Source organism: Myripristis murdjan, chromosome 4 (assembly GCF_902150065.1).
Source record: "Myripristis murdjan chromosome 4, fMyrMur1.1, whole genome shotgun sequence".
NCBI classification, from domain to species: domain Eukaryota; kingdom Metazoa; phylum Chordata; class Actinopteri; order Holocentriformes; family Holocentridae; genus Myripristis; species Myripristis murdjan.
The window spans coordinates 31,439,290-31,457,706 of NC_043983.1; the positions used below are offsets into that span (position 1 = coordinate 31,439,290).

The 18,417-nt window shown below is 43.1% G+C and overlaps 1 protein-coding gene across 1 annotated transcript in view; it reads left to right on the forward strand.

Annotated features, from left to right (window-relative positions):
• naaladl2 (N-acetylated alpha-linked acidic dipeptidase like 2) overlaps positions 1–18,417 on the forward strand; it is a 331,707-nt gene that overhangs the window by 77,849 nt on the left and 235,441 nt on the right. The window contains exons 5-6 of the mRNA XM_030048811.1: positions 1–107; positions 8,073–8,205. The exon at positions 1–107 is cut by the window's left edge and continues 13 nt beyond it. Coding sequence (XP_029904671.1) covers positions 1–107; positions 8,073–8,205 — 240 coding nt within the window. The remainder of the gene's footprint in view (positions 108–8,072; positions 8,206–18,417) is intronic.

Below are 18,417 nucleotides of genomic sequence, written 5' to 3' on the forward strand. Positions count from 1 at the left end.
ACGTCCAGTATGGCAGTGTGGACGACCTGAGGAGAGCCAGAGAGAGGCTGAACGTCACCAACCAGATCGCCCTGCTCAAGCTGGGCCAAGCTCCTTTACTCTACAAGGTAAGACGCCAACACAGGCCGTGATTTTTCCATCAGCCTTACCCCATCTGCCTCTGCAAGCTTCTCATAAGCATTTAAACACGTTTTTTACTAATGTACTTGTAAGTTTTTCCTAATTTGCTAATTTCCTTTTTTCCATGTTTTTGACGTTCAAGTCAGTTTGCTCAGGTTTCAGGTTAGGGCAAAATTAATATGTTTATGGCTATCTATCAATGTTGCATAACGTTAAATGCACTGAACAGATAAACTGACAAGCGATTTGCCATAGCGCACAGTATACATCCACAGTTTGATCTATTTCACGTTCCTGTGTCCTGAACACACTGCAGTCTTTTCATGCGGGAACCTGTCTGCACCAGACCAGTGACCCGTTTTTAATCTTCACCCACAGTTTGTGACAGCCATGTTCAGCAGAAACAGAAAATTACAGGAATAACGAGGGAAGCAAAGCAGCTGCTCGTTTGACATCACTTGACACAGGGAAGTTAACGGCCTCTGGCCACCGCAGACCTCACAGGTGACGTCAGCACCTCCCTGTGCTTCTATAGCATATTGCTCTATGACTAATGAGAATGACATTATCGTCTCTGTCACAGTCTGTTTATCACAGGCTTTTCGGACATTGTGCACATTGTGTTGATCTCTCTCCATAGTTACCAGCTTATTCTAATTCTCTAGCCATTTTCCAGCTATTTTTTTTAAAAATTGGAATCAGTTGGTTGCTGATAGGTTGCTAAGGGGGTGAACTAAACATGCACACAGGTCATTTACATCTCTTGCTGTTAGCAGGACTCTGACTCTTCTCTCTTTCAGCACCAGACTAATAATTTTCTGATCTTCCTCAAAAAAGGTTGATATATCAGCCAATAAAACTGACATTATCACAGAGGAGAGGTTGGGGTTTGATTACTAAGCAACGCAGAGACTCAGCTGCTGGCAGTGGGCGATGTCAAAGTGTTTAGCTTATTATTAAATAAATCACTGCTTGAAAACAGTTGCAGAAATCAGATATGCCAACTTACTTTTTAATAATATACATTGAAAACTCAATTTGCCCAATCTATACTCCTATTTGGATTCGATTGGGTTTACAGAGGGACAACAGACATCCAAATTGACGTGTCTGTGCTTTTTTACAGACCTCTGTGATTATTACAGAGCAAAGTACATACTGTCATCAATTTAATGTCATCCGAATGGAAGCCTATGTATGAAATTTAACAGGCGGATGATTTTACAAACAATTTGAATATCGCAGGTCTTATTTGATTACATTTTGTTGAGTTCAGAGTGCAACAATCTCCCATTACACACCACCTTGTGCCGTGCAGTTACGGACGTATCCAGACACTATGTCGATTTAATTTGGTTTGGGTAGCCTAAAAAGATCTATCAGTAAATACGGCCTACTGGGAGTCTATCTTCAAACATGAGGGTGTGGGGGGGGGGGGGGCAAGCAGTGAGGAGCCCAAAAGCTGCTGAGACAGATGACTGTGCTGACAGCCTCAGGTAACCACTCCCATCTCTGTAATATTAGGGAGAAATTACAGAGATTCTAATCCCGTCTGAATGGGTTCATTAAATTACGAGCGCACTATGTCACTCATTAAAAATAAAACATCATTTGGGAGACAAATCCCATCCGAAAAAGGCTTATACATCGCTCATGGAACCGTAAGGACAGCGCTACGTCAGAATTTATTAGTTTAGCAAATTAGCAAATTCAGCAGACACCAAAGCTACAATGGTGTGTGTGTGTGTGTGTGTGTGTGTGTGTGTGTGCATGTGTGTGTATATGTGTGTGTGTGTGTTAACATTTGTTCCTTTAATGTTTCTGTGTGTCCATGCATTCATGTGTGTGCCAGGGTGTGGGAATTTGAGAGAGATTATTGGCTGTTACACCTTCAGTAAGTGGGGTAGATTTAGATTGATGAGCCTGTGTATTTACTGATGATGCATGTGTGTGTGTGTGTGTGTGCGTGTGTGTGTGTGTGTGTGTGTGTGTGTGTGTGTGTGTGTGTGTGTGTGAGAGAGAGAGAGAGAGAGAGAGAGAGATTGTTAGTGTGTGTATGTGTGTGTATGTGTGTGTGTGTGGGAGCTGTGAAGGTGACTGCAGGTCTAATGTCACACATACAGACTGGATTCATATTATCAATCACACACACACACACACACACACGCACGCACACACAAAACACACAGTCATAGATCATGCGGTTTGACGTGTCATTGCTTCATACCATCTAATTCGATTGATAGAAATGTGAGCCTATTTTATCATGTTCCAGCACTGCAATAAGTGTTTTCATAAAGCAGTTTATTTTTACTGGCCGCCCATCAGGATGAGCTCTGTGACTCCAGATCGACATGGCGCCAAGACTCCACAACATGAATGTCAACGTGTTTCTCCTGAGGCGTTATTAATGCTCCACGCTTGTATGCTCCCAAAGTTTTCAAACTTTCTCCTTTTCTTGATGCCCAAGTTGATTTTTATTACGCCGCAGAGCCCGTTTGGAAGTGATTTTGGCCTTGAAATCCTGGCGTGAAAGGATATTTGGATTTGTCTTAAGCGTTAAATTGCTTGGGTGTCATACTTGAACACTGACAAATAAATTCAGTGAATAAAGATAAAGTTATAGTCATATGCCATGCGTTTTTTTTTTTTTTTTTGCATCATTACACTTTGAAGGGAATTAAATAATCATGAAATTAAAGGTCCTATGAAAAATTGCCACAGGTCAACTGAAGTCAGGACCCTGTAGACTGAACAGACAAAACCATGGCATATTCCACGTTTTTTCCACAATTTTGCTTAGACCACCTTTAAAATATTCATCATTCTGCTCAGGACCTTTTGGAAACCCCTCAAGACCGCTGGAGGTCCCCAGATCCCACTTTGAAAACCGTTTGCCTGTTCTACTGAGAGTTAACAGGAAACCGGTGGCGAGGACACCTTGACAATAACGAAGGTGGTTTAACAGGGAGAGGGAAGTACAGCGACATGCAGCTCGTTTGAACTGAAAAGCTCCAGTGAAGCTCCAGCTGTTGTCTGTTTTTGGGTAAATTCTGATTTATGCTCACAGGAACTGCATGTGAAACGGTTTTAGGCTGGAGTTTCACACATGGAAACTTTCATGGAGCTCGATAGAATGACTCACATTTACAGTCACAGTGAAATGAAAAATGACAAAAATCAAAAATACATTTTATTTTGTTGCGTATTCATATAAAAAATTCACTTTTACTTCTTGGAAAACAATGTATCTTTAAAGATTACCCCATGCTGTACCACCAGGTATATAAAATATATGTATGAATGAATGAATGAATGAATAAAACTCAAACCACCATGTTTTCATGGTCCTGCTGCGCTGCACTTGCCTTCAATCAAAGCTGTCCCTCTCCTCCTCCCTGATCTCCCATCCATTTATATTTCTGAACGAGTCCGGCTCGCTTCTCCTTCCATAATGTCCCATTTCAACAAGAGATACATTAAATCAAGCGAGCAACATGTTCTCGAATGAGACTTTTATGCATCTTTCACTATCAGCGCCTGCCAGAAAAAAATCCATCAAAGCAAAAATAATATTATGTCTGCACACAACACAATGAAAACTTGCTTGTTTTAGTCTCACAAAAACTTTTTTTTTTTCCTGTGCAAGATGATGATGAGTGTAGGAAGAATTGATGAGTGACAAAACTGATTAGAGAACTGATTAGAATACATAGTGTTCATGTTGCTATCTGAGGGCGGTACTAATGAACTGCATTCAGTGATATTTTCATTTATTGTACTAACTAACAACCACACTACCATGATGGACATTTTATACATGGGGAGCCTGGGAATAAAAAAGTGATGATATACTCAAAAGAATCATTGAGGTTGCAGTCCTCATTTTCAGCGATGCCAAGAAAAGAAAAATCAGAAGAAAAAAAAAAATCAGTCGAGACAGTTATACAAGGAGGTTTTTAAATTGTCCACTTTGTCCATGAAGCATAAGCCAGTCATTTCAGTGGGTTAGGATCTAAAGAGTTGAGATATAAGGTGGTAGGTTTCCAACAAGAGCTTTATTGATGAATAAATGCCAGTGTACTGCATGTATATTTCATGTAAAGAAAAGACCGACTGATTTTATCCTCTGTCTGCTGATCATCAGGAAGCTACTTCTCATCATTTTCTGGCACAGCTTGCTGACAAGATTGTCTATAAGTAAATTTTTCAACAAGCCAGATGCCCAGATATGTATGTTGAGTTACTCTCTCAATGTTAGATCCATTTGCAGTTGATATATGATATATGCATAGCTCTAGTATTGTAAATAACATGGATTTTACTTTGTTTGCATTTAATGTCAGTTTAAGATTAATGAGAGTGTCCTGTAAAATATTAACGACAGGTAGGTTTTCAGTGGCTAGTTGTACTCAATTAGCAATATAATACACTGTATATTAGTATCATCACTGTACAATATTATATTACAATATTAATATAATCATTATCATTATCATGATTATAAATGGAGAAGAGGACAGACCCCAAAATTGAGCTGTCCTGGAATATTTGCCTGAAATTGGTCTGTTTTACTGCTGATGAATCTCACCAGGAATAAATAAAAATAATAATACATACTTAGACATATAATACATCCTTAGTGAAAACTTTTTACAGTATTACAAATTATTAACAACATATGGATCTAATAGTGTTAGCGGGATACAGGACTGAATTGGTTAAGCGAGGCGTAGGAGAAGCTGTAAAACCATTTGATCTGTGCGCAGAAGCAGGCCAACGTTTTCATTACAAACCGTGGCAGACAGGGAGGAATTTAACATCCACTTTACACAGGAGTGCTTTTATATCAATGACTTTAATTAGCGTCTGAGGTTAGAATATGGAATCGGCGCTTCACATGCCAAATTAATGCTGAGGGATCAAATGTATTGACGTGCGCTTTCAGCAGCTGTCTTCTGGTTTGGTGGTTGGCAGCTCGGGCAGTTTGAGGGAATGATACTCTTATTTTACTGCACATAGAGGGAATAAATAAAGTTCAGTCAATCAACTCGCGCGCCTAATGGAAACATGTAACACAGATTAAATGGGGGAAATGGATTTAATTTTGGTGTCAAGGGACTGTAATGTCTACATTATGAAGAATATATGTATGTATGTATTAATGATAATCTATTCAAAGCGTATTCATTAACACACATTTTAGCTGATAATGCTATATCAATATGCAGGCTGACAGATAGTAATTATTAGACGTCCAATTTGTTTCATGAAGAAATAAAACATATCATACGGCTGTAATAGGAATTTCAAGGGACTCATACATTATTATACGACATTACATTTCACTATCGCCTCCAGTAATGTGCTACCATATGGTTCCTGGAGTTTTTTTTTTTTTTTCCCTAGATGACTTTGCATTGAAATCTAAAGTCTTACTGTGTAACAGATTATTGTATCATGTGTTTGCATGTGCCTCTGAGTGTGTATGTGTGTGTGTGTGTGTGTGTGTGTGTGTGTGTGTGTGTGTGTAATGGGATATGTGCATTTGAAAATGTTTGAAATGTTTATGCATGGGAATGTGTGTGGATGTTTTTTTTATTCTTCTTCTTTGCGTGTGTGTGTGTGTGTGTGTCTGTGTATGTGTGTGTGGGCATTTGGCCTTGTATACAGTATGTGTGTGCCACCTATTGTCTACATGAGTGGGTGTTTGAATATAGATACACACACACAAGCATGCTTTAGCGAGACAAAGTAAAAGAAAGAGGGAAAACAGATACACACACACACACACACACACACACACACACACACACACACACACTTTTCTGTGCAAGTGTGCATATGTGGATATGTACATGTCCTTGTGTGACCATGTGTGTATGTGTGTGTGCATGTGCACGCACGTGCTTGCATGCATTTGGGCATCCATACATTATGTGTGTGCCCCCTACTGTCTGCATGAGTGTGTGTTTGTGTAAATCCACACATACTAGCATGTTGAAGCATGACATTAAAAGAAAGAGTACAGCAAGCTACAGTATGCAATATGCACACACACGCACACACACACACACACACACACACACACACACACAGTGCAAGTGTGCATATGAGATATTAGGGTATGTACTTGTCCTTGTGTGTCCTGGGGTGTGTGTGTGTGTGTGTGTGTGTGTGTGGCGTCCCTGTCCCTGTTTTCTAGTGAAGGACAGAGTTGTGATGAGAGCAGAATGACCATGGCTGGTGTCATATATTCAATAAAATAGTCATCTACACTCATAAAAAACAAGGACGCTACATCTTCCATGAACAGCAGTGAAATACACTCTGCACAGCGGCGAGTCCCCGACCCAGCAGCTCGGCTTTGTTGTTACCTGTGATAAAGTGGTAAATAAAGAAACTGGGGAAACTTTGACCTCCAGTCATTCATCATCATACAGCAAACAGCTCCACCACTGTAGAAGAAACAGTTTCAGAAAGCCTTTTAATTAATATTTTGCTACCTGTAGCCAGCTGGTGAAATATTTTCCCTCTGATGTTCTAAACACCCGGTGTTTTAGTGTTCCAATTAACAGAAGAAGAAGAGCTGGGTAGTTAGCATGAGCAGTAACGACAAAAAGAGAAACTCAAACTGCATCAACAGAGATCTCAAGTCCCGCCCACCTGATTGACAGGTGATCCCTGGGAAGTGCAGTGCAGAAACGCCACACCAAGTACTGAGCACCAAAGATTAACTCTGTTCCTCAAAGAAAAATGTATAAGTATACATCGCATACAGGATATTATAAAGTAATATCTAGTGCAGAAGCTCACTCATTCAGCACCGGTCCGCTTTCGTTCTACACCAGCAAGTAAATGTCTTAAAATAAGTGACAGTTTTATAAAGTGAGTGACATTTAGCGAAACCCGCAAAATCATCTACCAGTGTATGAAGATAATTTGACATAGAATATCTTGTAATGAGTTTTACAACTCTGACCAGGGGGTGAAATCACTAGCTATGTCATTTTTAAGCCCTTGACATTAGTGATCTTACGTGTCTTTTTTCATTGTTATTAATTGATTTTTTTTTTTTTTTTTAATTTCAGTCTTGTCTGCAAACTTTAACTAGTACAACAGTCCAACATATAAGACTTAAATTCCTGCTCTACTTATGCATGCAAAGATACAATAAATGTGCCAATGTGACAAATTTATAAACAAATACAAAAAAAAAACTCACAATGATAATTTATTTATAAAAAAAAAAAAAAAAAAAAAAAAAAAAAAAGACTGTTCAATAGATAGATAGGTTTATTGATCCCAACCAGGGAAATTCTGGTGTTCCAGCAGCAACAGTAGAAACATATAATAAAGTTAAATAAAATAGAATAAAGGCTAAATATTTACAATAAAGACTATAAAGACCAAAAACTAAAAATATACATTAACCTAAGAAAAAGAGATATGATGTTCAAGCAGATAACTTAATTTATACGAATGATATCTGTAAAGCATTTGAGAATTTGTCCTTATTTTACATTACTCAGCACTGGCCACACACCTCACACACAGGCACTCTTGTTGTGTGAAAAGTGTGTGTAAGTGTGCTTTGTGGACTGAGCCGAGTGTATGTGAGAAGATATTCCATCTTCAAGAATATGATAGGCCACCTCCAGGGGACGATGTAGAGAATTTTTTCCCTCTGTTTTGCAAACAGTCAACACAGCCTCACTGCAAGAGGAAATCAACATCATTTCACAATCATAGGTTTCACATAAGCTTATGTCTTCATTTATCCCCAGTGATCGCTATATATTACTCTAATGGCTAAGAGACAGTACTGCAGTCAGTTTTTCTCTATTGGCTTTGGCCTGAGTGCTTGAGTCATTTATTTGTAAGTGTGTTTGTGTGAGTATGAATCCACTTGCCTTCCTCCTTCTTACATAAATGTTGGTGTCTGTCTGCAGCTGTCTCTGTTGTCTCAGCTGGGATTCGGAGGAGTTCTGCTGTACGTCGACCCCTGCGACGCTCCGCCTGACCGCCACGTCTGGCATCAAGCCTTCAGAGTCACTCTGAACCCCGGAGGAAACCCTGCTGCCGGTGAGTCCACGTGAACCAGCAACCAAAACCCCAACTATATCAAAGTATTTAAGATCAGAAACAGCAGTTTTGCCTGATGTAGGATTACTCGACCAGACTATCACAAATAAATGGGGAAATGATAAGAATAAACTTATCAACACTTTAAGAGTGATGACTAGTTTATTACGGCAACTGGGCCGGAGGAAAGACGTAATAATGACCGATGAAACTACGTTTCTGGTGATCAGGCAGAAAAGCAGTTTAAATCGGAAATATTACAACCTTAAAAATGATAGTCTATGCCGGGAAATAATCAAATATACAAAATAAAAAGGGCAGTCGGATCTTTTCCGAATAGGGATCAAGAATTCCATTCATAAAAACCACTCAACAACGAACGTGAATTTAACACACTTTATTACTACAACTGGGCTACTGATTATGTACAACTACCTATGGTAGATGAAATATATACATAGTTACAGCAGACAACACAAACGAACAGACAAACAAACAATGAGGCATGTAGTAAATGGACAAAATGGTAAGGAAACATGAGATGGGTAAAACAGACGGCGGCTGAAATATGGCACAAAACAGATTTCGCATCAGTGCAAAATGAACCAATGTGTACCCAGAGAGTGAGCCCTGACTGTTTCTATCGCCAATTTAGACATGCGGCGTGTAAGCCAATAAAAGTTAAAAAGACCGCACCAGAGTCTAAGCAACTAGAGGGTGAGGTTACTTGCTTGAGCCTGGGAGCAGGTCTTGACGGAGTTTTGAAGTTCGCGGTGTTGACGGCGGAGCGGACCAGCTGGTTACAGCAGAAGACAGGAGAAGACAGCGGCGTGCGGAGCTGGAGCTAAGGCTCGGGATGGATCGGACGCTCGCTGGAATGGAGTCACGCAGGAGAAACTCTGCGGGTGCGTGGGTCTTAGAAGCTCTCCCTGCGGAGGCTTTGCGATGAGAAGCGCGGATGGAGTAACCTGTGATGGTAAAAGCTCTCCTTCTCTCTTGGGTGCACAGAGGTTTTAACCCCTTCAGTCCCTCCTCAGGCGGGAAAGTTTGGCCAATCGGGCAGCTATCTGTTATCATAAACTTTAGGAGGGATGCCCCTCGTCTCAACTTACTGACCAATCAGGGCCGCCTGAGGGGGGTTCACAGACAGGGAGTTAATTGCCCTGGGATGAAAGTATTCCTTTAACAGGTTTTCATATCATCCAACCTGTAAGAGGAAGTTTGGAGATGACATAAAAATTGACTTCACCTTATCCTGAGTAGCACAATGATACCAAACATGACATACAAAATCACAACATGGTCCCATCCACATCTGCCAATTCATTTAAGCAGATGTAATTCAGGCTTCTCCAACAAGCCTGACCCTTGTTACTGATTTGCGGAACGTTTGGTTACTCATATAGCTGCACAGTCCATTTAGAAAGATAAAGTCCACCTTTTTAGTATGCAACAAAGCTCCTGAGGGATTCAGGATGTCCTTTGTGTGTGCGTGTGTGTGAGTGTAAGTATAGGTAGGGGTCTTTGCTCGCATTCCTTGTGTTTAGTGGGGGTCTGCTCTCCTTATCAGGAGAGGATGCAGGGTTTAGGAATGTGACTCTTTGACCTCTGGTACCTGCAAATCAAGGGTTGGTTGAGTCATTGAGACTGTTAGAGTCTCTGAGGGGAATAGAACACAAATGCCTGACCCTTTGGTCACCTAGTGAGGGGCAAAATGTTCATTCCAGTGTTTTTCCATGTGGGCGCTGGGTGAGAAACAGGATGCCTTTATTACCCTAAACTGGCAAAGGTTGCTGCGGTCAAACGGCAGGCATGCCATTTGATGGTGTTTGTCTCCAAGCCTGGAAACCTGGATCCTACATCTCCCCCCTTTTGGTCGATGTCATCGTCGATGTCATTGAGCACACCTGTTGGACAGGAGAGGAGCAGACACAACAACAGCAACCAACACCTCTATCTTGTTAGTTACCCTGGTGCGGTGAGATGCACTAAACCGGGATACTTCTGATAAACTTTAATCGTAAAACACACAAAACAACACCTTGTGGTTATCTGTCTCCATTTATGTTTGATTAGACAGAGTTTAAGACTATCCTAGTAGTTTAATACTGGACAATCACTCATGCTAATTCTCCCAGAAAGGCTGCTATTCTTGCAGTTGTGGTTGATTCATGGTTGAAACACAATGAGGTTACTTTAGTCAAAACCGATGGAGGTGAGTTCCTTGCCTGGTTCCTACCGCTAGGTGTGTGGCAGATCTTATCTACCTGTACCCTGTTCTAGTCTTCAGAGGCGTTCCCGGGCCCGCGTGAGCCACCCAGGGTTACCTCCAAAAATAACAAACCAAAATAACAAATTAAAACAACAAACTTTGGGGAGAAGTGACCAAGGTCACCAGCTACCCCCTCACTACAACCAGGCAAGTTTGGTGTGGCTAACTTAGTGAAGTAGAAGGTGAACATGTGTTGAGTGACACCCCCCTTTTGTGTAGATCCTGTGCCACGGTGGCTAGATCTTTTCATCTGCTTTTCTTTCGCTGTGGAAGATTCAGGGACTCCTTGGTGTTTTGGCACTACCTGTCTGGGCGACCGGGTCGGTTTTGGTTGGCCGTTGTGAACTTGGTTCTGGGGCCATTGACTGACTGTCGTCGGTCGCCGGGTCTGTGCCTAGTCATAAGTCTGGTCTGAGATGCTCAGTCACCTCCTTTACTATCCTACTCAGATCCTCGCAGGTCAGGCGGAGTTGAGGGGAGCCAGACCGGCTTTCTCTTCTGTAGGTTGGTTTGCGGGAGGAGTGGCTGGACCTTGGACTGTTCGGTGGAGATAACCTGGCTGGTCTATCTCCTCTAGAGGGCCTCCAGGTGCTTTCTTTTCGAGGCCGCCCGGTAGGTCTGTCAGTGTTGAACTGCTCCTTCTGTTGGTCATCCCTGGACCACGGCATGAACTGGGAATTCTGGTTTTGATGGGCTGCTGGAAGTCTTTGTGGGGCGTCCCCAGCGAGACTCAGGACCATAGCTGTCTTTGACAGTTTTTTTAGATGCGGCTCTCTCTCTTTGCTTGTTAAAAGCTTTTAGAGCCAGGTCACGCAGCTGCAGGCTGGTCATGGTCTGGGGGCAGGCCATCACTCCCAGGAAGTGACTCACAGTCGGGTGAAGGTTCCGAAGGAAGAGCGTCTTGAAGTTGGCATCCTCTTCCATATCAGGTTCGTTCCTGGATCCGAAGTAGGCTCGCCGAAGCCGTTGGTAGTAGGCCTGAGGCGTTTCTTGTCTGCCTTGTTTGATGTCCAGGGCAGTTGTCAGTCCTTGTTCTGACTCGGGGTCTGGAAACTCCCGTATCAGCGCTTGCTTCAGCTGGGTGTAGTCAGTCTTCACGGAGGTGGTTTGGCGGTCGAGGAAGCTACGCACCTCGAGACTGGAGGTGATTCTTATTAAGTGCAAGTGATCTTCATCCGTAACTTGGGGGAGTCGGCCAGCGTTGTACTCAACATCTTGTAAGTAGGCATGAACGTCATGCCCTCCTGACGGGCTTGGCGTGAAGGTGTTGATGTTCCTGGCCACCCTATCCAAGTCTTTAAGGGCAGCGTCTGGCTGGCGCACAAGTCTTGGTGCTACGGATGGGCTATAGGAATACTCATTGTCAGGCCTCTTTGGCAGTCTAGGCCTTGACGTAGGAGGTAAAGATCTGTACCGCCGGTCGACGAGGTTCTTCTCTTCTTCCTCGGACCTGGCTGCGTCAATTATGTTCCCAGGAAGCTCTTGCTTCCTACTGAGACTAGAGGTGCTATGCCTCTCTTGTCGTACACTGTAGGAGTGCTGTAGCTCCTGTTTCAGTGTCTTGATGTCTTCCTGGTCAGACTTGCGGCCTTCCTGAGCGTTTTTGAAGTCCATCTTTACTGTGGACAGCGCTTGTTCCAGGTCGCGAGTCTGCCTCTTAGTGTAATCCAGATGACCTTCCAGTGCCTTGATTCGGCACCTGCTATCCCTCAATTCCTCCTCAGCTTTGAACAGGAGTTCTTCCAGTCGGGCAGTGTCTTTCCCATGGGCTTCGGGTTTCTGCTGGCCCATGGTGCTTTGGAGGTCACGCAGATCTTTTTGGAGTTTGATGTTTTCCTCCTGGAGTTCTAGGATCTGCTTGTTCTTGCCTTCTTGGATGAGCTTGGAGTCTTCCAGCTGGGCTTTCAGGTGACTCTCAAGTTGCCGTGCTTCATCCATTTTCCTTTGAAAGAGCGTGGTTAATGCTTGAGACTGTTCTGTGAGCCTCTTGACTTCCTGTTGGTACAGGGCGGTGTTTTGCTGGGCCTCTTGTTTCAACTCAGCCACTTTGCTTTCACTCAGCTTAACCTGGGCTAACAGACTATGAACCAGGGTGCTCAGGACCTTGGACAGTTCTTTACTTCCATAGCTCTGTTTAGGTGGGTTAGCTTGGACTTCAGTGAAGTTATCCTCCAGTCGCATGGGTGAGGCTGACTTCAGCTTAGTGGCGTAGGCTGGAGTTATGATTGATTTCTTGATCTTAATTTTGAACCAGGGACAAAGTAAGATTGACATTAACCCAAAAGGGAGAGAGGCACTGTACCAGGTTATAGCTATAAAGCTAAATTCAACCCATAGTCCCTGGACAATTAAATATACAATCATTAAAATAGTGTGAACTAGTAGACGGGTGCTGTGGGTCATGGCCGTCATCCACACTTCAAGGTCATCCAAGCCGGTGGGAGTGTTGGCAGAGGCTTCCATTTTGACAGTTAGTTAGATCAGTGAGTGGGGGTGTGTGCGCGGTGTCTAGTGTATGGATCTATTAACAGTCTATCTCACCTTGCAATTACTGATAATGAAAAATGTAGTGGAGTTAGCTTTTAGGAAACTGATCTATAGGAAAAATCAGATAAACCAACCACAACCACAATTTTATTCAGGGACACGGCTCACCTCACTCACTGGGTGCTGGTTCACTAACCCTTTTGGGCTGGATTTAACGATGATCGCTTGTGTTCAGTTTGCACTGGGAGTCATTAGGCCTCAACATGCAAAACAGGAAGGAAGGGTCAGTACACGAAAACCTAACAGCAGTGAGCAATAGCAGGACTGGTTACACACTACTGTATGTAGGGAGCCTGTGCGGCTCCAACAGGATGCACGGGGAGGGCTTCCCACAGGTGACAAGCCTCAGTGTTAAGCCAATATTCACTGGATGCTTAAAGCAAACAGGGTGTTTGTTTGGCTATCACAAGTCTCTATGTTGTTAGTGACTTGCCGGAACTAGTAGCCTTTGGTTGACGCTAGCCTTAGCGCCAACACAGCAGATTAGCAATCACACAAGCTGGGGGTATGTTAACACTATACCCAAACGACTAGCTAGCTTAGCCTGCTAGCAACTCAACAGCTTAGGCTGAATAAGCCTGGTCACTACTTATCTTTGGCTGGCTAACAGCGGGACGCTGCACTAGCCTAGCCTCTAAGTAGCTTAGGCTAACAAACAAAACAAAAGCTTAGCTTGCAAATAGCTTAGGCTAACAAACAAAACAAAAGCTTAGCTGGACTAGCTTAGCTTACAAATAGCTTAGGCTAAACAAAACACGGGCTTAGCTGGACTAGCTTAGCCCACTATTAGCATCCTATTAGCTTAGCTTCTACACTAGCCTAGCCTCCAATTGGCTTCTGGCTAACAAAAATGGCGTCGCATTGAACTGCGCATGCGCCGGAAGTGTTTACCCGGAAGGGGAAGGAGCCGTCTGATGACGTCACTATATTTGCATAAGTAGGTGGGCACTCCTATGCAGAGGGGGACCATACACTACTGAGCTTACACTTCAACAGGGACAGCGGGCAGCGCCGCTATTAAGCACTCAGAACTTTGCAAACAAAGCCGAAAGCAGGGTTTTACACACACGAGTCGGCGCTCGTGGCCCGGTAGATTTTCCACAATCTTACCAGCATGCACAATCTAGAAGAGCGGACGGCGCCGCGATACTCAGCAATTTTTAATGCAGAGCAAAACGGCCTCTATGGCCTGTGGCTTCTTTACCACAAATGTTACTGTATGTACACTAAAACATACACAGTCGTCCTTTTGAAAACCGCGGGGGTTTGACGACGTAGCTCCCACACAAGCAACTCTTTCTTAGCCTTTCTATCGGGCTATATGGTGCTTATAACGTGTATGACTGTCTAGCGTTCAGCGCTAACACAGAAACTACCACTGGTTAATTACTCCAGTGGTAAAGGGAGCGATCAGCTCAGCTAAGATAGGTTAGAAACTCGTAACACTACTGCTGACTGATAGGGGCCCAGAAGACAGGAAAACGGGGAGACTCGCCCGAGTCCGTCTGAATCACAATGCACATAAGCACTTATGACTGGACTTCACGTCCGTCTAAGTGTAATTGCTGCAGTTACACAACCACACGGTCGCTAGAGACCCTGGGTTAACAACAACCAAAACACAGATCTGTTAAATTTCACCACTAATGGACGTCTCCACTAGAGGGGCAAATTGGACTAGTTATCAGTCCCTTATTCTCCTTCTTCATGCTGCAAGGCCCGATGCAATTCTGCCCGATTCAACAGTTGCACAGCAATAAAGTGTAATTCACTAAAACAACTCACAGTTGTAGCAGCAACGCTTACAGTGAATTTTATGAGTGGAAACTTGATTTAATCTGCCCGCATCCTCCACCAATATATGTAGGATTACTCGACCAGACTATCACAAATAAATGGGGAAATGATAAGAATAAACTTATCAACACTTTAAGAGTGATGACTAGTTTATTACGGCAACTGGGCCGGAGGAAAGACGTAATAATGACCGATGAAACTACGTTTCTGGTGATCAGGCAGAAAAGCAGTTTAAATCGGAAATATTACAACCTTAAAAATGATAGTCTATGCCGGGAAATAATCAAATATACAAAATAAAAAGGGCAGTCGGATCTTTTCCGAATAGGGATCAAGAATTCCATTCATAAAAACCACTCAACAACGAACGTGAATTTAACACACTTTATTACTACAACTGGGCTACTGATTATGTACAACTACCTATGGTAGATGAAATATATACATAGTTACAGCAGACAACACAAACGAACAGACAAACAAACAATGAGGCATGTAGTAAATGGACAAAATGGTAAGGAAACATGAGATGGGTAAAACAGACGGCGGCTGAAATATGGCACAAAACAGATTTCGCATCAGTGCAAAATGAACCAATGTGTACCCAGAGAGTGAGCCCTGACTGTTTCTATCGCCAATTTAGACATGCGGCGTGTAAGCCAATAAAAGTTAAAAAGACCGCACCAGAGTCTAAGCAACTAGAGGGTGAGGTTACTTGCTTGAGCCTGGGAGCAGGTCTTGACGGAGTTTTGAAGTTCGCGGTGTTGACGGCGGAGCGGACCAGCTGGTTACAGCAGAAGACAGGAGAAGACAGCGGCGTGCGGAGCTGGAGCTAAGGCTCGGGATGGATCGGACGCTCGCTGGAATGGAGTCACGCAGGAGAAACTCTGCGGGTGCGTGGGTCTTAGAAGCTCTCCCTGCGGAGGCTTTGCGATGAGAAGCGCGGATGGAGTAACCTGTGATGGTAAAAGCTCTCCTTCTCTCTTGGGTGCACAGAGGTTTTAACCCCTTCAGTCCCTCCTCAGGCGGGAAAGTTTGGCCAATCGGGCAGCTATCTGTTATCATAAACTTTAGGAGGGATGCCCCTCGTCTCAACTTACTGACCAATCAGGGCCGCCTGAGGGGGGTTCACAGACAGGGAGTTAATTGCCCTGGGATGAAAGTATTCCTTTAACAGGTTTTCATATCATCCAACCTGTAAGAGGAAGTTTGGAGATGACATAAAAATTGACTTCACCTTATCCTGAGTAGCACAATGATACCAAACATGACATACAAAATCACAACATGGTCCCATCCACATCTGCCAATTCATTTAAGCAGATGTAATTCAGGCTTCTCCAACAAGCCTGACCCTTGTTACTGATTTGTGGAACGTTTGGTTACTCATATAGCTGCACAGTCCATTTAGAAAGATAAAGTCCACCTTTTTAGTATGCAACAAAGCTCCTGAGGGATTCAGGATGTCCTTTGTGTGTGCGTGTGTGTGAGTGTAAGTATAGGTAGGGGTCTTTGCTCGCATTCCTTGTGTTTAGTGGGGGTCTGCTCTCCTTATCAGGAGAGGATGCAGGGTTTAGGAATGTGACTCTTTGACCTCTGGTACCTGCAAATCAAGGGTTGGTTGAGTCATTGAGACTGTTAGAGTCTCTGAGGGGAATAGAACACAAATCCCTGACCCTTTGGTCACCTAGTGAGGGGCAAAATGTTCATTCCAGTGTTTTTCCATGTGGGCGCTGGGTGAGAAACAGGATGCCTTTATTACCCTAAACTGGCAAAGGTTGCTGCGGTCAAACGGCAGGCATGCCATTTGATGGTGTTTGTCTCCAAGCCTGGAAACCTGGATCCTACACTGAATTGAATAATTCTGAGAAATCATCATTTCTTGCTTCTATAACTACTGTGGGATACTAAAATATACACCAAAAACCATCAAAAACAGCTGTAAATAATTCATGTAAATAGCGAATGCATTTTCATTCCTGCTACATACACTGAGTACAAAATTAGAAATAAAAAATCTCAGAGTCAAAAACAAGAGGTTAACATGACAAGCATGACTGTAAATGTGAAACCATTTTGATTTACAGTAATGCCATGTGTATTTGTTGTGGCAGCGTGTTATGACACTTGTACGGTTTTAACATGAACCAAAACTCTGTTTAAACTCTTTGAATAAATCAGGAAATCAGTCTTCAAGGTGCCTCACTAAACTTGTTTCCTCATTTCATGTAAAATGCATGATGATGTTTGCTGACCGCTTTATTAGGATCAGGAATGCTGTTGTTATCATGTGTGTAAAAGACAAAGTATTTCCAGAGGAGGCTTCTTCTGCTTTACTTGTTGACAAGCGATCGCTCAGCAGCCTGCTGATTGGTTTTCGTGCTGGTGGACGTTGTCAGTTTCATCCTCTGGGTGCATAATAACTCCAGAGAGAAGGGAAGCAAGTTGTGTCAGCACTTCTGATGTTATAAACACACTGTGTTGGTACCTGTTTAACATTTTGGGATTGATTCCTCGTGAGAGCTCAAGGATCTTTTTAACTAGCTCTGTGACCTCTGATCCCGCTGATGAGCCACAATCTTTTAGACAAAGGACTTGCTGTATCTGTTGGATTAAGTGTTCCTCGAAGTCTTTTGTTTACCTTCCTTTTGTCTTCTGCCAAGTTGCCCCATTACGATTAAAATGTCAGACTAAAGGTGACCGAAGAAACTTGCGCTTCACTTGTGGCCAGAGGGAAGATTTGTGTCCATAGTTACTTGCTTGATTATAAGAAAACTTCTTCACTCGTGGAAAAAAAAGGCATGTAAAAGTCATTCAGGCTATATAACTCCTCGTAAGGTTTCCCACAAATCAGCATGAAATTAGGCTGAATAAAATTATACGGACAGTAGGCGCTACTCTCTCCATTAAAAATTGTTTTTAATCCTTTAATAAAAGATCTGCTTTTAATGAAGAGAATTTAGTGCCTTGACCGATTTGCTCCTTTAAAGCGCACTCTCTCTGCTCTTAGTGAATATGGCCGTCGGCTGAAACTACCTTGGCCTCAGGCAGAGGACGTTATTTCTCTCTCCATCTCCACGACTCTGTTCTGCTGTATTTAAATCAGCCTCCCAAGATGGCTGACCTCAGCGACCCTCAGTCTTGTCCCCACTTCCTGTTTTCCTGCCCGGTCTGGCCAATAGGGACGTGTCATTACTGCTGGAGTATCTTTAGTCCTTGTAAGAGTCCCAGTACCACAGTGGCAAGACCCAGTAGAGCCCCACCAGATGTCTGGGCTGCTGTGTGTGTGTGTGTGTGTGTGTGTGTGTGTGTGTGTGTGTAAGAGAGAAAGGGACAGATGCTGGCTGTCTGGTCTCTCACCAATCACAATGCTCTCAGGTCCCTGGTGCTAATACAGCTGAGAGGAACACAAGATGAGAAAGGACACCTCATTATTCATATCAACCGTACTTTTATTCAACTGTGAGAGCCGTACTTAGGTTAAAGCTTCATTATGTATCACCGGGAAATAATACGTTCAGGCCATTAGGTTATGGTTATAGACCTGTGGCTTCATGACACCGCAAAGTCAGTCATGGAAGTTGTCTAAGACCTGT